This window comes from Triturus cristatus, chromosome 7, assembly GCF_964204655.1.
Source record: "Triturus cristatus chromosome 7, aTriCri1.1, whole genome shotgun sequence".
Classification (NCBI taxonomy): Eukaryota; Metazoa; Chordata; class Amphibia; order Caudata; family Salamandridae; genus Triturus; species Triturus cristatus.
In genome coordinates this window covers 1644519461-1644543597 of record NC_140590.1, presented here as the reverse complement: position 1 = coordinate 1644543597, position 24137 = coordinate 1644519461, and the positions used below count along the sequence as shown (strand labels likewise).

Here is a 24137-nt window from a genome sequence, read left to right as displayed (position 1 = left end):
AAGTGTCCAATGGTATGTATCACTTCATCTCAGACTCCATGTCTTGTTTAGTAATCGAGCTTGCGAGCTCTATCTACTTCAGTGCTTGAAGCCCAGCAATCTGCAGGAGATATTAATTTTCAGAAGATACATTAGGACAGAAATGCTTGAAAAATAATAAAAGCCCACTGTGAAGCTCCGTTCAAAGTCTCAAAATCTTAAAAGACTTTAGAAAATCTAATGTCGCAACAACACATATCATGAACGTGAATGTCCATATTTTTGACATAGTAACCTCAAAGATGTGTTGACTATGTCTATGGGTGCTGACAATATTGGTAGTTAGAATAATTGAGGCACATGGAGATTAAGTGGTTTGCCCAAGATCACCTGTGAGCACCGAATGGCTGTGTAAATAAATATGGCAGACGCTGTGTTTTATTATAAGAAAAAAAGGTCTAACAAAAGATCCTTTGTACAAGAGGCGAAGTTTGAATTCCAACTCACATATAGTGAATCGGGCTTAACAGCTTCACATCTGTACTATTTCCTTTCTCTATACACTACTAGTAACTGACACATATAATGACACGCCCTTACATACTAACTTATTATGTCATACTGAAGTGGGCGAAAGACAACTTAAACCATGAGGCGGCCTCTAGCAGCAGGACATAAGCATCAACTCTCTGTGGGTCAAACACACAAGCACACCTCCCCCAAACCGCACTCAAGTCCTGTTGGTCCTACAAAACAAGAAACTTGAAATCAAGACCCTCTTTGCGAGGGCGGCAGGAGGATGTGGCTCCCGGCGCAACCAACTTTTTGTGCAAGGGTTGCAATAATACATTTGTTGCAGTTTATGGGACCCAGGGGCTTATTTATGAGCACCTTCTGACACTTTTGTGCTACCGCTGCGTCACTTTTCGTGACGCAGCAGTAGCAGTAACAATGTGCCACGTTGCAGCATATTTGCAGGGTGACGCATCTAGGCAGATGCGTCACCTTGTGAAGCCCTGCGCCACATTATACCTCCATCAGGTATAATGTATGTAGGATGGGCGTTCCCACGCAAGAAAGCCTAGTAGAAATGGCATAGTGAAATCTATGAGATTTCACTGCAACACTTCTAGGACGCCACTGCGTCAGAACCTTACGCCTGCCTTATCTGACGTACCTGTCATTCCTTGCAACATGATGCATCGTACAGTAAATACGCAAAGAAGCCACAGTGAAAATTGTTTCATCAATGTTTTCACACAGCGATGAAACAGTTTTCATAAATAAGGCCCCCAGTACTTACCAGGTGTGATAAAAACCAACTCCCTAATTTAAATTTCATCAGGTCAACCTGCTGAAATTTAAAATGTGAAAAATGAACGGAATTTACTGTCATGAAGATTCTGGTGCAGGAAGTACCGATTCTGCATCTTATTATCCATTTTGCAGGGCTCAGCTTAAAATACTAGAACATTAGCTGCCATTGCACATACTGGTAGTTTTATCTCAAGTAAATATCTCCATTTTTCACATGTTATGTGCATTCCAGGAAATAAACAATGTGGTTTTTGTATCTGGCATGTTGGGTCTCTCTTTTAGGGGCCAAGCAGTCATATTGCTGCTGTGGCTAGAAGGTCTCGCAGATCTAGTGTTATTTTCTGAGCTTCCATGAGTCCATCTAACGCAATTGGGATTTGGAGTGGCTTTGTACTTATATGTTTTTTATTGAACAATGTAGGACCCTGGACTTTGATGCAGCCAGCTGTGCAACGTACATATTTCAGGTCAATTAAACATTTAACACAAAAAAGCATCAGTAGGTGCATACAGATAACACAGAAATAAGACTAAATTGGTTAATACCCAGGTATGCGCAATAATATGTCAAAATGGATGACAGGTGATTTTGTTTAATGGGGAGGGGCACAAGATATAGGCAGCCAGATAGAGGGTCTTAAAGGCAGCACGTTTCCTCTACCAGGTGAGATCTTCCATAAAGGAGGCAATATCTCATAGGAAACATTTTAAGTTAAACATACAAGGTGGGGTAGGGCTTCCTACACGCTGCAAAAAAGAAGGAGTGCATATGAGAAGTTTGTGCAATTAGAGGAATTCACAATACTCACATTTTATATATCTCTAATATTATCTCTCATTTTTGTGCTTTATTTATATTTGAAATTAATGCCTTATTAGTATCTAAAAAGCCCTATGTACAATTTGGCTTTCGCAATAACCCTTTCTTTAGTGATGCAAAAAAAGCAGTATGTATGGTGGTATTTCATTGTATTACTTTGTATTGTCCCACAGTTTACTGTCAGCATTGCAAGACTGTGCATCGGATTAACTTCTATTGAGTTGTAATGTCTCATATTATGTCATATTGTCTTGTATTGTATAGTATCATACTGTATTCTCTGGCACTTTATGTTCAAGCATTGATGGGAGTGATCTTCTATGACCTTTCATTGTACAACATATTATTGATTTGTTTCATAATCTAATAAACCATCTCTTATTGTTTCGTAGTACCACTTATTACATGGCTTGCACTGTACTGTCAAATATTGTAAGTATTTGTCTTATAATATCCTGCGTTGTATAGCAGTGCATTGTTTAGTGTTGAATTGTGTGTTATTCTATTGTGTTTTATTCTATTGTTTTTTATTCTATTGTATTGTGTTGTATTGTATTGTATTGTCTCATACTGCCTTGTTTTCTATTGTGGATTATATCATGGTATTGTCTCACATTTTATAGTCAAGTATTGCATGGACTTGTCACATACTGTATTTTATTGTGTAACACGTGTTTCAGATTGCTGTCTTGTATCATCTTATGATGTCATATAGCCTTGTAACGTTGTTTTGTTTACTGTCTTGATTGCTACTTTATGTATCGCATACACTTATCTCACATCAGCTTGTATGCTACAGTGAAGCACTGATTTGTTTCATGCTGTTGTATTGTATCATGTTATATTGTCTTGTTAAGTGTTTGCTTATTGTGTCTTCTCTTGGTTTATTGTCAAGTACTAGATGGCCTTTCCTCACACTATTTTCTATTGGATTCCATAGCACAAAATTGTTACACGTTTCATTGTATCATCTTCTATCAAGAAATAGCTGAACTTGGCCCTTTCTGCAGGGTCGTCCTCAAACCTTTTGCTTTCATCCTCCTATTTTCTGAACGAGTTTGTGTTGGCTTTTATGACTCTACGCACTTTACTGCTGCTAACCAGTGCTTAAGTGCTTGTGCTCGCTCCTTTAAACATGGTAAAATTGGCTTACACCCAATTGACACATTTAGTTTACTCGGAAGTCCCTAGTAAACTGGTACTGCCTGTACAGAGAGGCCTGTAAATTAAATACTACCAGTGGTCCTGCACCACTGATGGTGCCACCCACTTAAATAGCCTTTTAAACATGTCAGAAGCCTACCTCTGCAGCCTGTGTGTTCACTATTTCCACCTGGCAAAATAAACCTTTTGCCAGGCCTAAACTTTCCTTTTTAATACATATAAGTCACCCCAGGGTATGCCCTACACAGCCCAGAGGCAGGGTGCAGTGTATTTTAACAGCTGGACATGTACTTTTCAGTTTAACATGTCCTGGTAGTGATAAACTCTTAACTTAGTTTTTCACTACTGCACGGCCTATTTCTCACGTAGGACAGCACTGAGCTAACATATTATATTTAATAAGTGACGACTTTCAATTGGGAACAAGTAGGAATGTTGAGTTTGGTGTCTAGAGCATTGTAATTCAAATCCTTCTTCAATAGTAAGGTAGGACTCTAAGTCACAATTCTGAAAATGCACCTTTGAGAGAGTTGACATTTTCTTGTTCTATTTGGTGCATGTATCCTGTCTCCTGGGTGTAGCTGGCAGTTGGTCTTTGTGTATTACTTCCGGACTGTGAGACAAAGGGGGGATACTTGTTGGTAGGATGGACCATCTATGACTTGATGGGGGGGGCGGAGCTATCACCTACCACACTTGCAAATCACAAAGCCTCTGCCTCTGAACACTTACAAAGGGTTTGACACTAGTCTTTTGAGGCCCCAGACAAGCTGGGACCAGAGAAGGGCAGCAGGAACTTCCAAACACCTTGGGGGGTGGGATTCTCCAGAACCTTCTCCTATGTCAAAGCTGGCATCAAGTGTAAATATTGGACACTCAGACCCAACTAATCAGTACACTCCTGGACCTGTGGATACCACAGAAGAAGGACTGCCGCGCTGCTCTGCTGCAAGAATAGCTGCCACCCTTCTGCCCTGTTACTCTGCTGCCATGCTTGCCGTTAAGAAAGACTGGGCCTGCACCCTTCATCCCAAGCTGATGTGACCTCGTGTGTCAGTTAGTTGACCTGCTGTTCTAAGCTACAGAGACATAATAAGCTCCCGAGGCTCCAGAGCAATTACCCAGCCGACCTGATGCCTGGACCTACAACTGGACCTGCCTGAACCCTGCTGACCTCTGCTGGAGTGAGTTCCTGATCCCCAAGAGGTGCACCTCAGGTCTTGGACCCTTGTAATGGCATCAGTGGAGTTCCTCTCCAAAGAATTTGAGAACTCCTGAAGGTTTGGGCTCCTCGTGACCACGAACGGGCCTGCCCACACCACTTGCCACTGCGAAACCCCGGCGAACCCAACTTTTCGCACCACAGCGACGACCAGCATAGCAAGATCTACACTACACAAAACAGCATCGACAGCCTCTGGTGACCGTCAATGAAAAGCTCCAGCAACGACCATCTACGACATTCAACAGGATCTTCACGCTACAGCAACAAACGTCCGTGACACGCCTGGCCTGTTCTACATGCTACATTGATGACCATCCATAATGTCCTCCCTGCTCCTCGTGGCTCCCTCCATAGAAAACATAACTTTTCATGCTAGACCTTTGAAGGTAACTCTTAAATCTGGCTGCATCGGGCCATTGTATCCGGCCAGCGCTCTATCGCGGTCGGCCTGATCTTGTGACTTTAACCTGGTTTCAAACAATGATATAACCACAATGGTGCTTTTAGGCAGTATACTTACCATAAATCTTTAAAATTGCATATCTCCAGTTCTACTGATCGGAATTGTGTCATTTTTGGCCGCAAATAATTTATTACATTTCACTCTATTTTTCTAGATTGGTGTGGAATTTTACTTCTGTTGTGTTTTCACTTTCTTGCTGTTTGAAGTGGTGCATAAATACTTTACACATTGTGTATAAGTTAGGCCTGACTGCTTTTGTGCCAAACTACCAGATTTATTGAGCACCGGTTAATTTGGGGTTTGCTTGTGTTTCATCCTGACAGGAATTGTGGTTGTTGCTTGGGTAGGGTTTCACCCACCCCCTCCAATGAGTAATCTAATTTCCTACACATATTCTATTGCACTGTACCTTTTTCTTATTGTGTTGTGTATCTCATTTTTGTCAAGTACTGTATCAACTTGTCTCATGCTGAATTGGTTTGTACTGTATTGTCTTATGTACCACTGCATTTTATTGAATCATATTGTATGTTTACATTTCATTGCCTTTGTTGTACTTAACTGTATTGTACTATATAGTATATGAGCTCTCCATGAAGAGGTAGAAAAGCACTTGTGTGGGCAGAAAGCTTTGCGCCTAGCCACAGATGTATGTTAGTTCAGTGCTATGTCAAGACTTGAATTCCAGAAACTCAAAATTGTGATTGTCTTTAGCATGCTGGATTCTGCAAGAGTTAGCGGTACTTCATGGGTCAGGACATAGGTGCTTCAGGTTGTATGTTCCATCCATCAAAACCTCATCACCCTTTGCCTCCCCTTGTTAATACACTGGGCCCAATTCACAAAGGTAAACTGAGATGAAAGTCTAACTTTACGTCTTTCGGTATTCACAAAGGGCATTTACGAGTAGTAAAGTTAGACTTTTGTCTCAGTATAACTTAAGTTTTGGTCTTAGGTCTAACTGAGAAGAAAAATGTAGGTTAAACTGAGATAAAAGTCTAACTTTACTACTCGTAAATGCCCTTTGTGAATACTGAGAGTCATAAAGTTAGACTTTCATCTCAGTTTACCTTTGTGAATCGGGCCCGCTGTGTTTCACTGTTGCTGATACTTTCACAACCACAATTTCTAGGTCAGTATTTTCTAAACCAAACAAGCATTACAGGCAACAGGTGTGGCTCAAATTTGGCCTTACTAAACAAGTATTATCAAGAGAAGGCCATTTTTTTAAATGTGCCATAGGACCAGGATATCAAAAAAAGATACACTTGACAGGCTGCTTTGTTTGGAAAATACCAAGTCTAACGAGAGGCTCCCTCTCGATTATATCTGGAGAACTCTCTAAGTAATTTACAAGCAAGAGAGTTTTAGAACACCTCATTTACTTTTAATGATTTGAACAAATCTCTGCATAGGATCATACAAAATAAATTTGGGCTTCAATATAAAAAGGAATTAGCACAGAGATCCCATGCTTGGAAGATAATAAAAAACTATGAGGTGAAAATGCAACCTTATCTTATAACATACTGTTCCAGACTCATAAAAAACAAGGTCATAGTATATCGCCTTGGACTTGGAGGCGTACCGATGTTGGATTTTCTCCCACAATAGTTAAACATTATCACAATACACCACAGGCAAGGTATGCAGACTATGTGAAGAGGCAAAAGAAAGAAGTATCCACATTGTCTGCATCTGTCCTGCGGTCTTAAAAGAGAGAAGGGATCTGACAAGAAAGGCACTGAACTAATTTGACTACTTGCCCATTCAGACATGAAGACAACCAGTAATTGAACACTGAATCCAAACCGTGCAACTTTAACACATGATTTGTGAAATACTTGGGCTTAGGAGAGAAAAAGCTGAGCAATTTATCACGGATAGCGCTTTACGTAGCTAACAGATAACGTTCTTTTTTAATGTCTATATAGAGCAAGGAACCAAATGAATCATGGTTTAATATTTATAGTTTTAATGCTTGTGTCTTTACACATGGCATGGTTTTAATCAATTTCAAATGACATAACTAAATTTGAATTTGAATTCTGTTGCTTTCTATCAGCAGTGCTGGCTGCTTCTTCCCCAGTAGCATGGACCATCAGGAGAGAAATTGTGGGCATCAAATAGGATTGGGGGGGAATGAGAGAATGTAATGTCTGAAGAAGTGTCACATCTTGTCAGTGGACCGAAGAAAGACTGTAGGATATAGAAATATAGAAATCCTCAAGTATTCAACATGGAGCTCTAAAGTATCAGCTCAGGCCACTGTATTATGGAGTTGTCACTGCATCATCAAATGTTGGTAATACTGTGCTGAGGGGATCCACGACATGAAGGAGTATTAGCAAGCGTGTAAGAAGTAGCTTGGAATCATAGCATGAAGTGCAATTAGAACTCTGTACATTCCAACAGAGAATATTAACATGGTATACATGGTGTTTTGTATTGGTATATATTATTATTGTCCTGTGAGGTGACTTTCCTTCCTATGCTGAATATCTGTTTTGCTATCCCTGTCTTTTTCCTCCTCTTCAACACTAGGAGCTGAAGCAAAACTGTGTCTGCAAAGCTTGTGATTATGATGGTCATTTCCTACAGATTGCTGTGGAAATGCCAAAGTCTGAACAACTAGATGGACCTCTTCATTCAGAATTACTCCTTGTTATTATTTTGAGGTATGGACTTCCAATTGTGTTACATTTTTCTTAGCTCATTCCATGCATCATTATTGCATATCAATGAGCATTTCCATTCAAACCTATGATCCTTTTTTCACTATTTCTAGGAAGGAGCGAGTCTAAACTATAGGAATTGTGTTTGCATTAAACGCTAGCCCTCGCTTCACTTGAACCACATTTTTAATGTATGCTCCTGGAGACAGAAGCCTGAGAAGCCTGCACAAATACTTGGATGTAATGAAAACGTACATAAACTGACAAAGAGAGGCAGCCAATCAGAGCAACATGGTCACTGACTTTGCAGGGAACCATTAGATCTAGAATTCAAAGCAACCGGCCACCCGCAGATTGTGGCACAATACACTGACCCGTGTGTGTGTGCGCCTCAACTGATTGGTTTCAAGGACTTACATTTTCAAGGTCTGTAAGACATTTTCTACACCCTGCCCCCAAAACAAACATACACAAGACTCCTCGCCCCCCACAATAGTATCCTCTGGCATGATTGTAGTTTTCACCAACTTGGCAAAAAGCAAGTAAAGTTCTCCACCTGCTGTTCTGTAACCAGGGATGTTAAGTATTCATATTTGCGTGCCTGTACCTCTGTGTACTGAAACTGTAATAGTTTGTGCAAACTAAGTGATTTACTTCAAGACCTTTGGAAATAATTTGGCATCTGCTGCTATTCTTAAGTGCTAAGTATCGCTTGATTCTGAGAATCAAGTCCATCTTTGCAAATGAAGTACAGATGTCTTCATTGTGCAGAGATTTGCTGATCCAGATCACCTCTAATGCATCACAACTCAGGCAAGCAATCAGTCAGTGGATCTTCCTAGGAGGTGGTTTGGAGAGGATCGGTGAGAAGCATGTCCACCACAAGAAAGATCTGAGTATCGTGGTATCGAAGGAAGGGATGTATTAAATACAGTGGTGTATTAGAATTACAAAACATTCCTAGAAATAACAGTTTTAAAATGTTGGCTTAGTTAAATTGCAATAGAAAACCAGATAATTGTATAATGTAAAAAACAACTGATAGCTGAAATTGCTAAGCAGTGCTGGTTTAAGCAGGGGACTGCTGGGGTTCCAGCGAGCGTGGCACAAAAAAGGAGCTAGGACAGCAAGAGTAGGAGGAGTAGACACCTCCCCATGCATGGAAGCTTCTTTACATGGCAGACATGCTGGAGGGGATTGTGCACTTTAAACAAGGCAGGAGTCACATGGACATCTCTGTTTCCGAATGGTAGGCTCTCTGTGCATGATTAACAGTGGGCAGGAGAGGGCCTCCCTGTGCATGATTAACAGTGGACATTAGAGGGGCTCTCTGTGCATGATTAACAGTGGACAGCAGAGGGGCTCTCTGTGCATGATAACAGAGGACAGTAGAGGGGCTCTATGTGCATGATTAACAGTGGACGGCAGACAGGGTCTCTGTGCATGATTAACAGTGGACAGCAAAGGGCCTCTCTGTGCATGATTAACAGTGGACGGCAGAGAGGCTCTCTGTGCATCATTAACAGTGGGAATTAGAGGGGCTCTCTATGCATCATTAACAGTGGATAGCAAAGGGGCTCTCTGTGCATGATTAACAGTGGACGGCAGAGGGGCTCTCTGTGAATGATTAACAGTGGACGGCAGAGAGGCTCTCCGTGCATCATTAACAGTGGGAATTAGAGGGGCTCTCTGTGCATCATTAACAGTGGACATTAGAGGGGCTCTCTGTGCATGATTAACAGTGGACAGCAGAGGGGCTCTCTGTGCATGATAACAGAGGACAGTAGAGGGGCTCTATGTGCATGATTAACAGTGGACGGCAGACAGGGTCTCTGTGCATGATTAACAGTGGACAGCAAAGGGCCTCTCTGTGCATGATTAACAGTGGACGGCAGAGAGGCTCTCTGTGCATCATTAACAGTGGGAATTAGAGGGGCTCTCTATGCATCATTAACAGTGGATAGCAAAGGGGCTCTCTGTGCATGATTAACAGTGGACGGCAGAGGGGCTCTCTGTGAATGATTAACAGTGGACGGCAGAGAGGCTCTCCGTGCATCATTAACAGTGGGAATTAGAGGGGCTCTCTGTGCATCATTAACAGTGGATATTAGAGGGGCTCTCTGTGCATGATAACAGTGGACTGCAGAGGGGATCTCTGTGCACGATTAACAGTGGACGGCTGAGGGGCTCTCTGTGCATGATTAACATTGGACGGCAGAGGGGCTCTCTGTGCATGATTAACAGTAGAGATTAGAGGAGCTCTTTGTACATTATTAACAGTGGAGATTAGAGGGGCTCTCTGTGCATGATTAACATTGGAGAGCAGAGGGGCTCTCTGTGCGTTATTAACAGTGGACAGCAGAGGGGCTCTTTGTGCATGATAACAGTGGACTGCAGAGGGGCTCTCTGTGTACGATTAACAGCGGACAGCAGAGAGGCTCACTGTGCATGATTAACAGTGGACGGCAAGGGGCTCTCTGTGCATGAATAACAGTGGGCAGCAGAGGGACTCTCTGTGCATGAATAACAGTGGACAAAAGAGGGGCTCTCTGTGCATGATTGACAGTGGCTAGCAGAGGGGCTCTCTGTGCATGATTAACATTGGACGGCAGAGGGGCTCTCTGTGCATGATTAACAGTGGAGATTAGAGGAGCTCTCTGTGCATTATTAACAGTGGACATTAGGGGGGCTCTCTGTGCATGATTAACATTGGACAGCAGAGGGGCTCTCTGTGCATGATAACAGTGGGCAGAAGAGGGGATCTATGTGCATGATTAACAGTGGACGGCAGAAGGCTCTCTGTGTGTGATTAACAGTGGACAGCAGAGGGGCTCTTTGTGCATGATTAACAGTGGACGGCAGAAGGGCTCTCTGTGCATGATAACAGGGAACTGCAGAGGGGCTCTCTGTGTGTGATTAACAGCAGACAGCAGAGAGGCTCACTGTGCATGATTACCAGTGGACGACAAGGGGCTCTCTGTGCATGAATAACAGTGGGCAGCAGAGGGGCTCTCTGTGCATAATTGACAGTGGCTAGCAGAGGGGCTCTCTCTGCATGATTAACAGTGGATGGCAGAGGGGCTCTCTGTGCATGAATAACAGTGGAAGGCAGAGGGGCTCTCTGTGCATTATTAACAGTGGACAGCAGAGGGGCTCTCTGCGCATGACTAACAGTGGACAGCAGAGGGGCTCTCCCTGCATTATTAACAGTGGACAGCAGAGTGGCTTTGACTAACTGTGGATAGCAGAGGGGCTCTCTGTGCATAATTAACAGTGGATAGCAGAGTGGCTCTCTGCGCATTATTAACAGTGGACAGCAGAGGGCTCTCTGTGCATGATTAACAGTGGACGGCAGAGGGGCTCTCTGTGCATGATTAACAGTGGGCGGCAGAGGGGCTCTCTGTGCATGATTAACAGTGGGCAGCAAAGGGGTTCTGTGCATGAATAACAGTGGGCAGCAGAGGGACTCTCTGTGCATGAATAACAGTGGACAACAGAGGGGCTCTCTGTGCATGATTGACAGTGGCTAGCAGAGGGGCTCTCTCTGCATGATTAACAGTGGATGGCAGAGGGGCTCTCTGTGCATGATTAACAGTGGAGATTAGAGGAATTAACAGTGGAGATTAGAGGGGCTCTCTGTGCATGATTAACATTGGACAGCAGAGGGGCTCTTTGTGCATGATAACAGGGGGCAGCAGAGGGGATCTCTGTGCATGATTAACAGTGGACGGCAGAAGGCTCTCTGGGCGTGATTAATAGTAGACAGCAGGGGGGCTCTTTGTGCATGATTAACAGTGGACGGCAGAAGGGCTCTCTGTGCATGATAACAGTGGACTGCAGAGGGGCTCTCTGTGTGTGATTAACAGCAGACAGCAGAGAGGCATGATTAACAGTGGAGATTAGAGGAATTAACAGTGGAGATTAGAGGGGCTCTCTGTGCATGATTAACATTGGACAGCAGAGGGGCTCTTTGTGCATGATAACAGGGGGCAGCAGAGGGGATCTCTGTGCATGATTAACAGTGGACGGCAGAAGGCTCTCTGGGCGTGATTAATAGTAGACAGCAGGGGGGCTCTTTGTGCATGATTAACAGTGGACGGCAGAGGGGCTCTCTGTGCATGATTACCAGTGGACGGCAAGGGGCTCTCTGTGCATGTATAACAGTGGAAAACAGAGGGGCTCTCTGTGCATGAATAACAGTGGATGGCAGAGGGGCTCTCTGTGCCTGAATAACAGTGGACGGCAGAGGGGCTCTCTGCGCATGACTAACAGTGGACAGAAGAGGGGCTCTCCGTGCATTATTAACAGTGGACAGCAGAGTGGCTTTGACTAACTGTGGATAGCAGAGGGGCTCTCTGTGCATTATTAACAGTGGATAGCAGAGTGGCTCTCTGCGGATGAATAACAGTGGACAGCAGAGGGGCTCTCCGTGCATTATTAACAATGGACAGCAGAGTAGCTTTGAATAACTGTGGATAGCAGAGGGGCTCTCTGTGCATTATTAACAGTGGATAGCAGAGTGGCTCTCTGCGCATTATTAACAGAGGACAGCAGAGGGGCTCTCTGTGCATGATTAACAGTGGACGGCAGAGGGGCTCTCTGTGCATGATTAACAGTGGGCGGCAGAGGGGCTCTCCGTGCATGATTAACATTGGGCAGCAAAGGGGTTCTGTGCATGAATAACAGTGGACCGCAGAGGGGCTCTCTGTGCATGATTAACAGTGGACATTAGAGGGGCTCTCTGTACATGATTAACAGTGGACGGCAGACGGGCTCTCTGTGCATGATTAACAGTGGACGGCAGAGGGGCTCTCTGTGCATGATTAACAGTGGGCAGCAAAGGGGTTCTGTGCATGAATAACAGTGGACCACAGAGGGGCTCTCTGTGCATGATTAACAGTGGACATTAGAGGGGCTCTCTGTGCATGATTATAAGTGGACATTAGAGGGGCTCTCTGTGCATGATTGACAGTGGACGGCAGAGGGGCTCTCTGTGCATGTTTAACAGTGGAGATTAGAGAGGTCTCTGTGCATGATTGACAGTAGACAGCAGATGGGTCTCCGTGTATTATTAACAGTGGACATTATAGGGGCTCTCTGTGCATGATTGACAGTGGATGGCAGAGGGGCTCTCTGTGCATGATTAACGGTGGACGGCAGAGGGGCTCTCTGTGCATGATTAACAGTGGAGATTAGAGAGGTCTCTGTGCATGATTGACAGTAGACAGCAGATGGCTCTCCGTGTATTATTAACAGTGGACATTATAGGGGCTCTCTGTGCATGATTAACAGTGGGCAGCAGAGGGGCTTTCCATAACTTACATATATCCCACCCATGTACCTGGCCATTGGAAGTCCTGGTCCGTCACCTCACCATTGTCATTCTGCACGTATTGAGAGCCTAGGAGGGTGTAAGGTGGTCATACGAGGGCTTCTCCTGTTAATATAACATTGACAATAAACCTGACTATTGCCAGTACCTTCCCGCAACCCTCACCTTGGTGGTGCTTCTAGTACAGAGCGCATTAGGGGGTGTAGCTAGGCAACCACACTATAAGTTAGCCTCTTCCAACCCAAATGTGAAAAAGAGCAACTGCCTGATCCCATTTCAACACAAGCTCAGGCAATGTTGGATGAGAAAGAAAGGAGTCACGGGGACAGGTCCAGCAGAATGGTGGAAGGTGAGTGAGGTTTCCATGTTACCTTGCAAAATTTTCTGAGACGAACCAAAACTTAACCGATCATTTGAAACGTTGAAAATGTGTTTAACAAATAATTATTTTGAGGCATCTTGTTTATAAATTACATTGAATTGCACGTAAAAAATATTTTTTGAAATTCAATATAGCCAAACCAACATTTTAAGTAATAGTTGTTCCTAGTTGCTTTGTTTCTACATAGAACTTGGATGAATTATGTTGAAATGTTTGCAAAAGATGGATGAACTTTTGCTAAATATTAACATGAGTGGAATGGAATATGATGGAATATTTCAACGATGGGATATGGTTAAATTTTTTCGCGCAGTTCCAATGGACGATTGGAATGTTGTGAGTTGTTAGTATGGAGCGGATGGAATTTTGTGGTCTGTTAGTAGAGGACATGGATGGATTATGATGGGATATTATCAAAGATACCTACCCGGGGGATGGCTCAGGCTGCTGCTCTTTCCTTAAAAGAAGAAGCAATAGTACAGAATGTTAGCAGCCAAGCAATGAGATAAACCAATCAGTAGTCAGTTTTGAGACAATGTCATCTCTGAAACATCATGAAGCAGTAGACAGAAGCGGTGGTGAAGAGATGTAGGAGGCTGCGAGTGGGGTCAGTCCCAGTATTGCTAACCCTGGTAGGTCACAAGAGACCCTGGCTTCCACCCCTCCCACCACCCAGTGGAAGACGGCTCACAGAATTTAGAAGCAGTAGACAGAAGCGGTGGTGAAGAGATGTAGGAGGCTGTGAGTGAGGTCAGTCCCAGTATTGCTAACCCTGGTAGGTCACAAGAGACCCTGGCTTCCACCCCTCCCACCACCCAGTGGAAGACGGCTCACAGAATTTAGAGATACCGCTTGCCTTCGGTGAAACTGCCACTGTCGTGGTTTTCCTGAAGGCATGGAACTTTGACAATTGATGCCGTTTATTGCACCTCATTGGAATAGTTTTTCAAGGAACAAACTCTCAAAGCAGGAGTTGGCTTCTAGCAAACAAAAAAGTCAAATGGCTCTGACATGCAGACAACTTTCTCCCCAATTGTTGGGGACACTGTGAATTTTCCCGAACCTCGTATGATGGACTTAGGTAGAGAAAACTAGTGCATGTCACTCTGTCCTAAATAGGGTGGTTCAAAAGGGGGTGGTGATGGACGGAGCATCAGAACCAATCAAACACTCACACCCACTCAACAGATCTGGGTTTGATCCATCACCGTTCTTTAGCCCACTCTGCCACCCCAGTTCAGATATGGCCATATACAAATCAGTCTGACCCTGTGCCTCATGGGAACAGTCCAGCCCGAACTGCCAAGCCATGCCTTCCCTGGACAGGAAACAAGCTTCCTAGGACCGGTTTCTGGCATTTCAGCCGTCTTCAGCCAGGCTTGCTTGAATTCAGTGGCAAAGTGAGCAAGGGACTCACGTCTGAGCATACCCTGCCAACTTATGGCGAACAAAGCGGTACAAAAGGTCCAGGGAAGGCATGGCTTGGCAGTTCGGGCTGGACTGTTCCCATGAGGCACAGGGTCAGACTGATTTGCATATGGCCATGTCTGAACTGGGGTGGCAGAGTGGGCTAAAGAACGGTGATGGATGAAACCCAGATCTGTTGACTGGGTGTGAGTGTTTGATTGGTTCTGATACTCCTTCCATCACCACCCCCTTTTGTACCGCTAAATAGGGTGGGCCACACCATCAGTTTGATACAAAGGGTCTGTGGCAGATGAGCTGTCTTGCCGATGTTTTCTCTGGTGATGACAAGGTAAATTCATTGCTTTTCCTGAATCTAAGTAGAGCTTTGAAGTCAAGAGTTTGGCGCAGTGGGAGCACCACTGATTTTCAGACCTGCACCTACTTCGCCAAACTCTACCAGACCACATGTAAGTCTTTAAGATTCCTTACACGTTGCTGTCATAGGACAGATAGGAGTTTGGTTGAGCAGTGTAGGTCGCACACAATGCTGACGGCAGACAGATGTGCGCACTCCTTGTGCAGACTGCTTAAGCACTGCTCTCTTTGTGAAGGTAGATCTCATTTCTGTAGGATCTATGTGGACCACTGCTATATGGTAGCTGGACATTAGTTCTATGGGATATGTGAGCATTGCTACAATATAGTGTCGAATGACTGATATAGTAGAGAAATTAAACATTACTCTAATAAGCTAACCATTAAGGACACTCATTTATATATGGGTGGAGGTGGGGCTTTTGCCAACTATCATCAGATGCCCCACCCACCCACCACGCAATTTTCCTGCCTCATTTAGAGGCAGCAGCAGTGGAGTTGCATGTTTTACGATGGTGGAATCTCAGCTAAATCTGTCAACAGAAACCCTTTGCCGGCGATCCATGCACCACAGAGGCGATGGCCTAGCAGCATCTGAAGACCAATCCCATGTAGGAGAGGGAGTTCAGATACTATTTTTCTCCTGTTAATTACCAGCATGAAAAGCATGGTTGTTGTGAATAAAAAAACAATAATGACCCCTCAAACACTGGGAGAAAACTCCTGGAGGGAGATTTACTAAGATTTCATGATAAAAAAAAATCTGATTTACTTTCCTGCGCTAATCTTGTTTAGCCAGGAAATAACATGAAAGTAACGCGAACCAGCGCATAGTGCTTCTTTGCAATACTTTGCACCAAGGGGGCGTACCGTGGGTGGTGCATGGGTGTTCACATGCAACCACTCATGGTTTCTGTCGCTAAACTCTATGTACTAAATAAAGTAAAGAAGGTTTAGCATCAGAAACTGCGCCCTTTTGAAGTAAGCACAAGGAAGGAAAAATGCTTTCATTTCTCATTCCTTTTCCGACTTTGTACGTGTGCTGCACTTCACAATACACATACAAAGACGGGACAGGGGTAAAATTAGTCCAAGCATGGTATTTTGCACTGGATGGCTTTCCTTCCAGTACAAAATCTTTCCTACACTCAGGGAGAGACCCTTGCACTATGGCTCAAAGGTGTCTTTATGGATCGTGGCAGCTGATTTCAAAGCCGGCGCTAGGGAGAGGAGAAGATAGTGCCATATTTGCGCCTGCTGCACTGAACTGCACGAATAAGCGTTAAATCTGGCCCTTAGTGTATCAAAGACATTTTATTTTGCAGAAACAAAGCTCCTTTTTGGGTCTTTGTTTCTGTGAAAAAAGAAAATGCTGACCAAACTACCATGACATGGCAACCAGCCTAGCACTGTAATTTTGCCAAAGTGCTCTCACCGTGGCGACAGGAGCACTTTCTGTGAATGTCCCCACTGACAGAGATTGACAAGTTGTTGCTGCAGGGCTCGAGGAGGCAATGCTTGCTTCACTTCAGCACTTTAATGGCCCATCCATCAAACTTTACACAAGGCCATATATCTACAGGGTGGATTGGCACTCTTACCAAAGAGCCATTGGAGACTAAGGGCCAGATTTATCAAACTTTCATGTAACAAAACGCAGCAAGGAAACTAGCTGCGCTGCATGAAGGGGAGAGGGCAGGAAGGCACCATATTTACTAGGGGTGGGCGGAATTGGCGGAAGGCACTTCCGCCAATTCTCGCGAGAATGCCCGCGATTTCCGCGATCACGCGATATTTCCGTGATCGCGGAAATTGGTGCTTCCGGCCTGCCGCTGCCGTTACAGTGACCATGTGTGTCTGTAACGTTGCGGCGCCGACGTTCCTGGGGTCCCTCGAGTCAGCTCAGCTGTCCAGGTCCATCAGTGGGGGAAGGGGCGGAAGACGTTGCCCACCGCTGGTGTGTGGGGCGGGGCTTCCATGCAGTTCACATGCCTTCTGTTTATGGGCCAGAGACCGAGCAGAGCAGCAGATGAGGAGACTGAACCTCCTGGAGACTACGCGGGGATTGCGCTCGAGTCGGAATCACGGATCGGGTAAGTGACGACGACCTGGGGGAAAAGCACACCTGCCCAGCCTCGACCTAGCTCCCTAATGTTTTGTGCTGATAAAGCGTTACTGAATTTGAGTTTCCACTCGGGCCCCTGCTTTATTTATATCTGTAAGTGCTTCCTGTTGTGGTTGGCCAGGCAACAATTTCCGTTCCCTCCCGGAAATTGCGACAATTCGGCATTTCCGCGTTCCGGTCGGAACGCGGAAATGTCGAATTGTCGCAATTTCCGGGAGCGGAACGGAAATTGTCGCCCACCCCTAATATTTACCCACATAAGGTGTATTCCTGCTCTCTGCCTGAGCTGGCACACAATCTGCTGCCGAGCGCCAAGGTAGGCACGGTTGCATCATGGTGCATGGGTAACTGAGTTGCAGGTAGGATTGTATTTGTGTAGAAAGGGGCACCTTCCTGCAGAAAAAAACAATCCTCTGAGGCTTCGTCTGGTTTCTAAGCGTGCTGCAGAATGCAGCTCACCTAGGAAGAGGAAACAACAAGGAGAAATAAATATATTTCTCCTTGTTGCGCCTCCTGTGGGAAGGCATAGCATTTTGAAGCACTACCATGTCTACCAGTCCTGGTAAATCTATCAATGCACCAAAATCCATGGGTGGATGCGTGGGAACACCCACGCTCCACCCATGGATCAACTTCCCAGGGCAGAGTAACGCAATGAAGTGACGTGCGCTGCCTCACGGTGCTCAAGATTTACCAAGCATTGCAGGACCGCCCAAAGTGGCTTTGCGTTGTTAGCTAAATTTGACTTTAGGATTGCGTTGCCCTTGTGATATCTTGCATGATGCAAGGGCAATGCAATACTATGATAAATCTGGGACAAATTCTATAGGTATCCAAACATTCATAGGAGCAGATTTACTAAGATTTTATGCTATGTTTGCATCACAAAAGTGACACAAATCGGCGCAAATTCTTTTTGTCAGATTTCTTTTCCAGCGCTAAACTTGTTTAGCGCTGGCAATAACGTGAAAGTAACACGAAGTAGCACATAGCTCTGCTTTGCATTACCTAGCGCCAAAGGGGCGTACCATGAGTGGTGCATGGGAATTCCCATGCAACCACCCAGGTTTTCTGACTCTAACCCCAATTTACTAAATAAAGAAGACAGGGGTTAGCGTAAGAAAATAGTGCACCCTTCAAGCAGGGGCTATGAAGGAAAATACTTTTCTTCTCCTTTATTTTCCGACTTCGCATGTGTGCTGCCCTGTACAGCACACCAACAAAGTGTGAACATGTTTATAATTAGTCTAAGTATAGTATTTTGTACTGGAGGGGTATCCTTTCAGTACAAAACCTATGCCTGACTCACGGATACACCCTTGCACTATGGCGCAAATGTGTCTCCGTTGCACACAGCAGCAGATTTCAGCGCCAACGCTAGGGAGGTGAGAAGAGCGCCATATTTAAGTGAATATGGCGCTCTCCTGCTCTCTCCTTCTCGCGCAGCGCAGCACAGCATTTGCGGCTGCTGCACTGCGCTGCGTGAGACATTGGTCAATCTAGCCCCTGGTGTAAAACCTCAAATTTAGGGCTGCTGTTTTGACATACTGGACTGTCAGCGTATACATGCTAGACATCTATATGTTCTATTAGGTTAAAATGTGATTGGTCCTTTTGGATAAGAAGATATTTATAAATGCATTCTTTATGTAAGCCTTTCCACAGCACCACTGCACTGCTTTGGCGTTACAAGAAACAAAAAACACAGGGTACAAAAGACAGTAAAAAAACCTAATTTCAATTTATAGGGTTAGGTTCAAATAATTGAGCTAATGAGGTGCAGACAGAAGAGATGGGGTTTAATGATTTCCTGAAAGAAAGCAGATCAGGTTGCACTCACAGCTGGGCAGGCAAAGGGTTCCACAGGTGTGATGTGCCACCTGTGAAGGATGTATGATGGTACAACGCGTACCATCACAACGCGGTATGTTACATCGCGGTTTTGACAACGCAAGTCGTTACATCGACTTGCGTTGGAGGGCGCTGGATTTAGGAATAGTGTGAATTACTATTCCAACTCCAGTCTACGTACAGTAGGGAAGGTGTTGGAATAGTAATTCACACTATTCCTTAGTCTAGAGCGCCCTCCAGTGCAAGTCGGTTTAACGACTTTCGTTGTAAAAACCACGATGTAACCATACCGCGTTGTAATGGTTGCGTGGTAAAGGATGTTTCCCCCTGTGAAAGCAGGCAGATGTCGCTGCTATACATAAAATGAATCATTCATGAGCAGGCATGGTCTTATTCAGCAGGCCTGGGACACATTCTGCACCTCTAGGCACAGGACAGTGTTATGGCCCTAAAGGTTGTAGTTCCACAGGATGCCCTCACTAGAAGCTGAATTTGGGAAGTGACAGTCATTGGACGCTACAATTTCGATGCAGGTTCGTCAGAAAAGGAGTGGCTTCAAAGTAATGCAAGTTTTGCATGAAATCTGGCACAAGAGCTACAGCTAAACACATTGTGATCCTCCAGAAAGGGTCCAGGGACCTTTGAAGAGACCCAAAAGAGACATCTAACCGACACTGGCCTCTGTTTTGCGCTTATGCTCCGCCTCAAACCAGTTTAGTCAGGCCTCTTCTCCCACGTCATCCTGAAGATGACCTCACAAGTGCAAGGAATCTCTAGGACTCCAAAAACAACATAACATGTGACAGACAGGCAGCAAAGGCTGATGCTGGCGAAGGGTTGCCTGGCAACCAAAGGTGCCTTAGCAACCAGAGGCTCTATAGCAACCACGTAGCTGCTACCAGGTCTTTGGAAAGCATCTCTTCAGGAATGCCAGAGAAGCAGAAAACTGAAGAGAAGCATAAGCGGGTTAAATCCGCTTAATCTAGTCTCTGCCAATAATTAAAGGTAGCAAAGAGCTGACAGCCCCCCTCAGGGTCGTGCTTGAGCAGGTAAAGCTGCCTTTGTAGCAGGGTGGAGGTAGGACCTCAATCGAAAATCTAGTGTGGTATCAAGAACTAGGAAGCGTTCTAACAGCTGCAAGGCCAGGTGGGGATAGAAAGGAGGGAACTGTTTCCCCAGAATGAGGCAGGTTGTTTTTCTGTTTCCGTGCTATCTGGAGCAGGAGCGGCCCGTGCAGGTAAGAGTGGTGGGGCGGGGTAAGTGGGGGACTCGACAGACGACAGCGAGGGAAAATGTATTATTTATTTAATTTTCCCTCGTTGTCTGTTTAGTCCTCCCCACCCTGCCCTACCGCTCTAACCTGCATGGGCTACTCCTGGTCTGGACTGCTGTGACAATAATCTATTTGGCATTCATTTTATCATTTTACCCCATGCAGCCAGCAAGACACCTATTCCATCCCCACCCATCCACCCCCAAGCAGAGTGTAACATTCCCTGCACCATGTGGCATCCCCTTTCGCGAATTCATGAAGGTTGGCTCCTCCCCTACCTTAATGGTACAGCAGGTGCAGTGGCACCAGGCCCCTGAGAACTGAGGTGCCCACTGAACCCGGATTATTGATGTATTTTGCCATTCAAACAGCAGCCATGGAGCCAATTACCTTCCTTGCACTATGGCTCATAACAAATTGGGAACGCCATTGCCTGCCCTTGGTGGGGATCATTCCATTGCACCGGTAGGCAACATAAAAGAGTGGGCCGTGGACAACAGACAGTCACAAGCCCTAATGCAAGCAGTAGGGGATTGATTAACATAGACAGCGCGCAATGACGTCACATCGCTTGACGTAGAATCAATCAGTGTCATGGCCTTACCGTTTATCTCACTATAAACTAATAGATGCACCTTAAAATAAAGCTGTGAAACAAAGGTTGCTACATAGGACGTATTATTGTTAATATATTTATACAATGTATTTCTTAGGCAATACAAAGTGCCAGCTGAGCACTTGAGGAGTTGTTCAGTGTTCCTGCATTTTGTTTCCTGATGGTGTCTTTAACCAGAATGAAAGCACAAAAGGGTCTTTTTTTCAGGCCATTAAGGAACAATGGTGTCAATGGTGGGCAGCTACCTGCTCTTAAGCCTCTCCTGGGCCGTTCCCATGGCGATGGCAGATGCTGACGCCCGGTCAGGACGCACTGCAAGAGAATGGACCAGTCACAGCGGCTCATTTGAGCCTCCTTTCCCCTCAAGCTATGGGGATGGTGTCTCTTACTAAAATTAGTGATGGCTGGGTGGGACGGTGGGGGTCTGTCCACCCGCTCCCACCTCTGACTTGTATCCTGGGAACAGAGACCAAAACTGGTTTTAGATGCTCCTTAAGGACAGTCGAGGTGTCCAAAAATGATATTGAAATAAGAAAGTATTTAGGGTTTGGCCACTAGTCCAAGCTTTTTAGCACAGATGGATGGACAGGAATACCAGGCACATCAATTTCAGTATTTGTGAAAAGTAAGGACATACTGCTGGCCATAAAAAAAGCCCAACAAATAATTAGCACAGCATATTATACAACTACCATTGAACCTAAACCCTAAATGTAACAGTTCAGAAGACTTGGTTTGTGCATTACAGTGCCCCTGGGGTTTGCCATGCAGTGACTGGTGCTAGCAGTCTCCTACTTGAATAGGCAAAATAAATCAAACTAAGATTAGAAACCTTTACTTTGCCCCCAGTACATTGATCCTGAAGGGTAAACAGTGTTCAGTGATAGAACGCAAGAGGGAAATAAACATGTCACTACACAATGTTTTGTGTTCATCATCAAAGTAAAATCAGAATGGAAATGGTTTCAACTGGACCAAGTTGTGCCCTCTACATTACTGACGTTGGATGATATGTACAGACGTATTATGCACTGCTATGTCCTTGATTGAACAGTGTACATGTGTACTTTATGTAAAGTTATTTTACGCCTGCCCACGAAACGGCGGCGGCACCCGGAATCTCCGTTCTGACTCTCGCAGCGCCCACCATGTCTCCTGGCAACTGCTGAGGTCATCTCCTGAAGAGATTTAGCAGAGGAGAGCAGCAATGAGATCTCAGGTTTGCGGGGAAGACGGGAGGCTGAGTGAATGCGCGGCTGCGGGTGCCTGCCTGGGGCCGCGTGACCGCCGCCAACAGCAGAAAGCTTGATCTCCCAATGCGCGCGACCCCCTCACATTTAAGAGGCCAGCCTGAGGGGCAGAGACTGCACAAATGAAATGTGGGGGTCTGGGGGGCTGAAATAAACAGCGGAGGGGGGACCGATTGCGGTTTGCCTGACTCCAATATGACGCCCAGAAGAGAATTGCCGGACCTAAATATGGCGCCCGCCATACACCAAAGCAGCATGCAGAACTGAACCATGCTGCCCCTTCGGGTTCCTTCATTCAGGATTACTGGAGTGGGGGAAGGGGTATTGGCCAGCGGCGTGCGGGAGCTTTAAGGTCGCCAGCCCCCAACGGAAAGTATGGATACCTGCCTTGGCCTTCGCAGGTGCTGATCCTAGTCCTTAGAATTGGGGAGGGGCACAAGCTTATCCCTCTTTGAAATAGTAGGTATTTTCTCCAGGAAGTGGTGAAATGACTAGTAGGAGGGAACGATGCAGGCAAAGCGACACAATTAAAAAGTGCTTGCTCCTCCATACGCGGAGGTAAGAGGTGAAGGAGTTGCTTCCACCTCTCCTCTCACCACTCTTGACCGGGGGGCGAGATGGAGGACGTTGCGGACGGCACTGCCCAGTAACACCAGGACCGGTGTTTTCCATTGGAACTATGACGAGGCCTACTGGGTGGATACCATAACTGTTTTTTACTTACTGAGGAACCCGAGCAACCTTGGCCGATGCCCAGTGGAGCTGTCCTATGCAGCTATAGAGGAGTCTGGCTCTGGTTCACCCCCTCAACCGTCACCTACCCGACATCTGACATTGTATTTCTGCATCTCCCTGCTGTGTTTCCTTCCCTCCCCCGCCTCCTCCCAGCTCCACCAGCCTATCTCTGGACTCTAGACTTTTGGTCCCTTCCTGAACTCGTAACACAATGTTTCCTTATGTTAGCGCTAGACCTAGCCTTTTGGCCGATGCCCGGTGGAGCTACCTGATAGCTATAGAGGAGATGGCCCCCTTGGCCGTCACCTACCCAGCCGGACTTTGGGCAGATTTTCGTTCGTCTCGCCTTCGCATTCTCTCTCCCACCCCTTTACCCTACCCCCTTTCCCCCTCTATTCTCCCCTTCTTAATGTTCTTCCGTTGAGACCTAGCTATTTGGCCGATGCCCGGTAAAGCTACCTGATATCTATAGAGGAGATGGGCTGTGGACTTCCCCCTCGGCCGTCACCTACCCAGCCGGACATTGGGCAGACTCTCCCTCGTCTCTCCATCTTATTTCCCTCCTACCCCTTTACCCTACCCCCTCTCCCTTCTAAGCTCCTTTTATCTTGTCTTTACGCTCTTGAAATGTTTTTCTAGTAACTGATGTAACTGGTAACTGATGTAATTTTGTAACTTTGGGGAACCCTGTGTAAAGCGCTCTGATACATCCGGGTCTAGCCAGTGCTATATTAAACTCAAATTAAAAAAATCATCACTCATACACATCAAACTCATGGAGACATCAGGGAATAACCAAGCGATCCCACGTAAAGAATTGAAAAATCAAAGAAGAAGAGCACACCAAAAAGTATAGGACAGAGTCAATCACAAACACAAACAACCCATTGCTTGTTCTTCATGCTCTCAGCATGCACATAGTGCCAAACAATACCAACCCAGATTTGTCCAGGTACACAACTCAAATAACCGTAGAAGGGGGGTGGGGCATTGAGGAACAGAATGGGGCAGGTATACCCCATAAGGACAGCCAAAAAATCTGTCCAGCACAGGTATTCTTAATACATTAATAGGTGCTGTTTAAAGGAGAGCACGACATTTCATTAAAAATAAGTGCACTTTAAATCAAAACAACAAAGAATGGCCCC

The 24137-nt window shown here is 45.4% G+C and overlaps 1 protein-coding gene across 8 annotated transcripts in view; it reads right to left on the bottom strand.

Annotated features, from left to right (window-relative positions):
• The window catches only part of KCNQ2 (potassium voltage-gated channel subfamily Q member 2), a 341848-nt gene that overhangs the window by 44952 nt on the left and 272759 nt on the right, over positions 1-24137 (bottom strand). For all 8 annotated transcript variants that reach the window (XM_085619689.1, XM_085619690.1, XM_085619696.1 and 5 more), the window contains one exon: positions 13785-13814. In XM_085619689.1, the coding sequence (XP_085475815.1) occupies positions 13785-13814 (30 nt within the window). The remainder of the gene's footprint in view (positions 1-13784; positions 13815-24137) is intronic.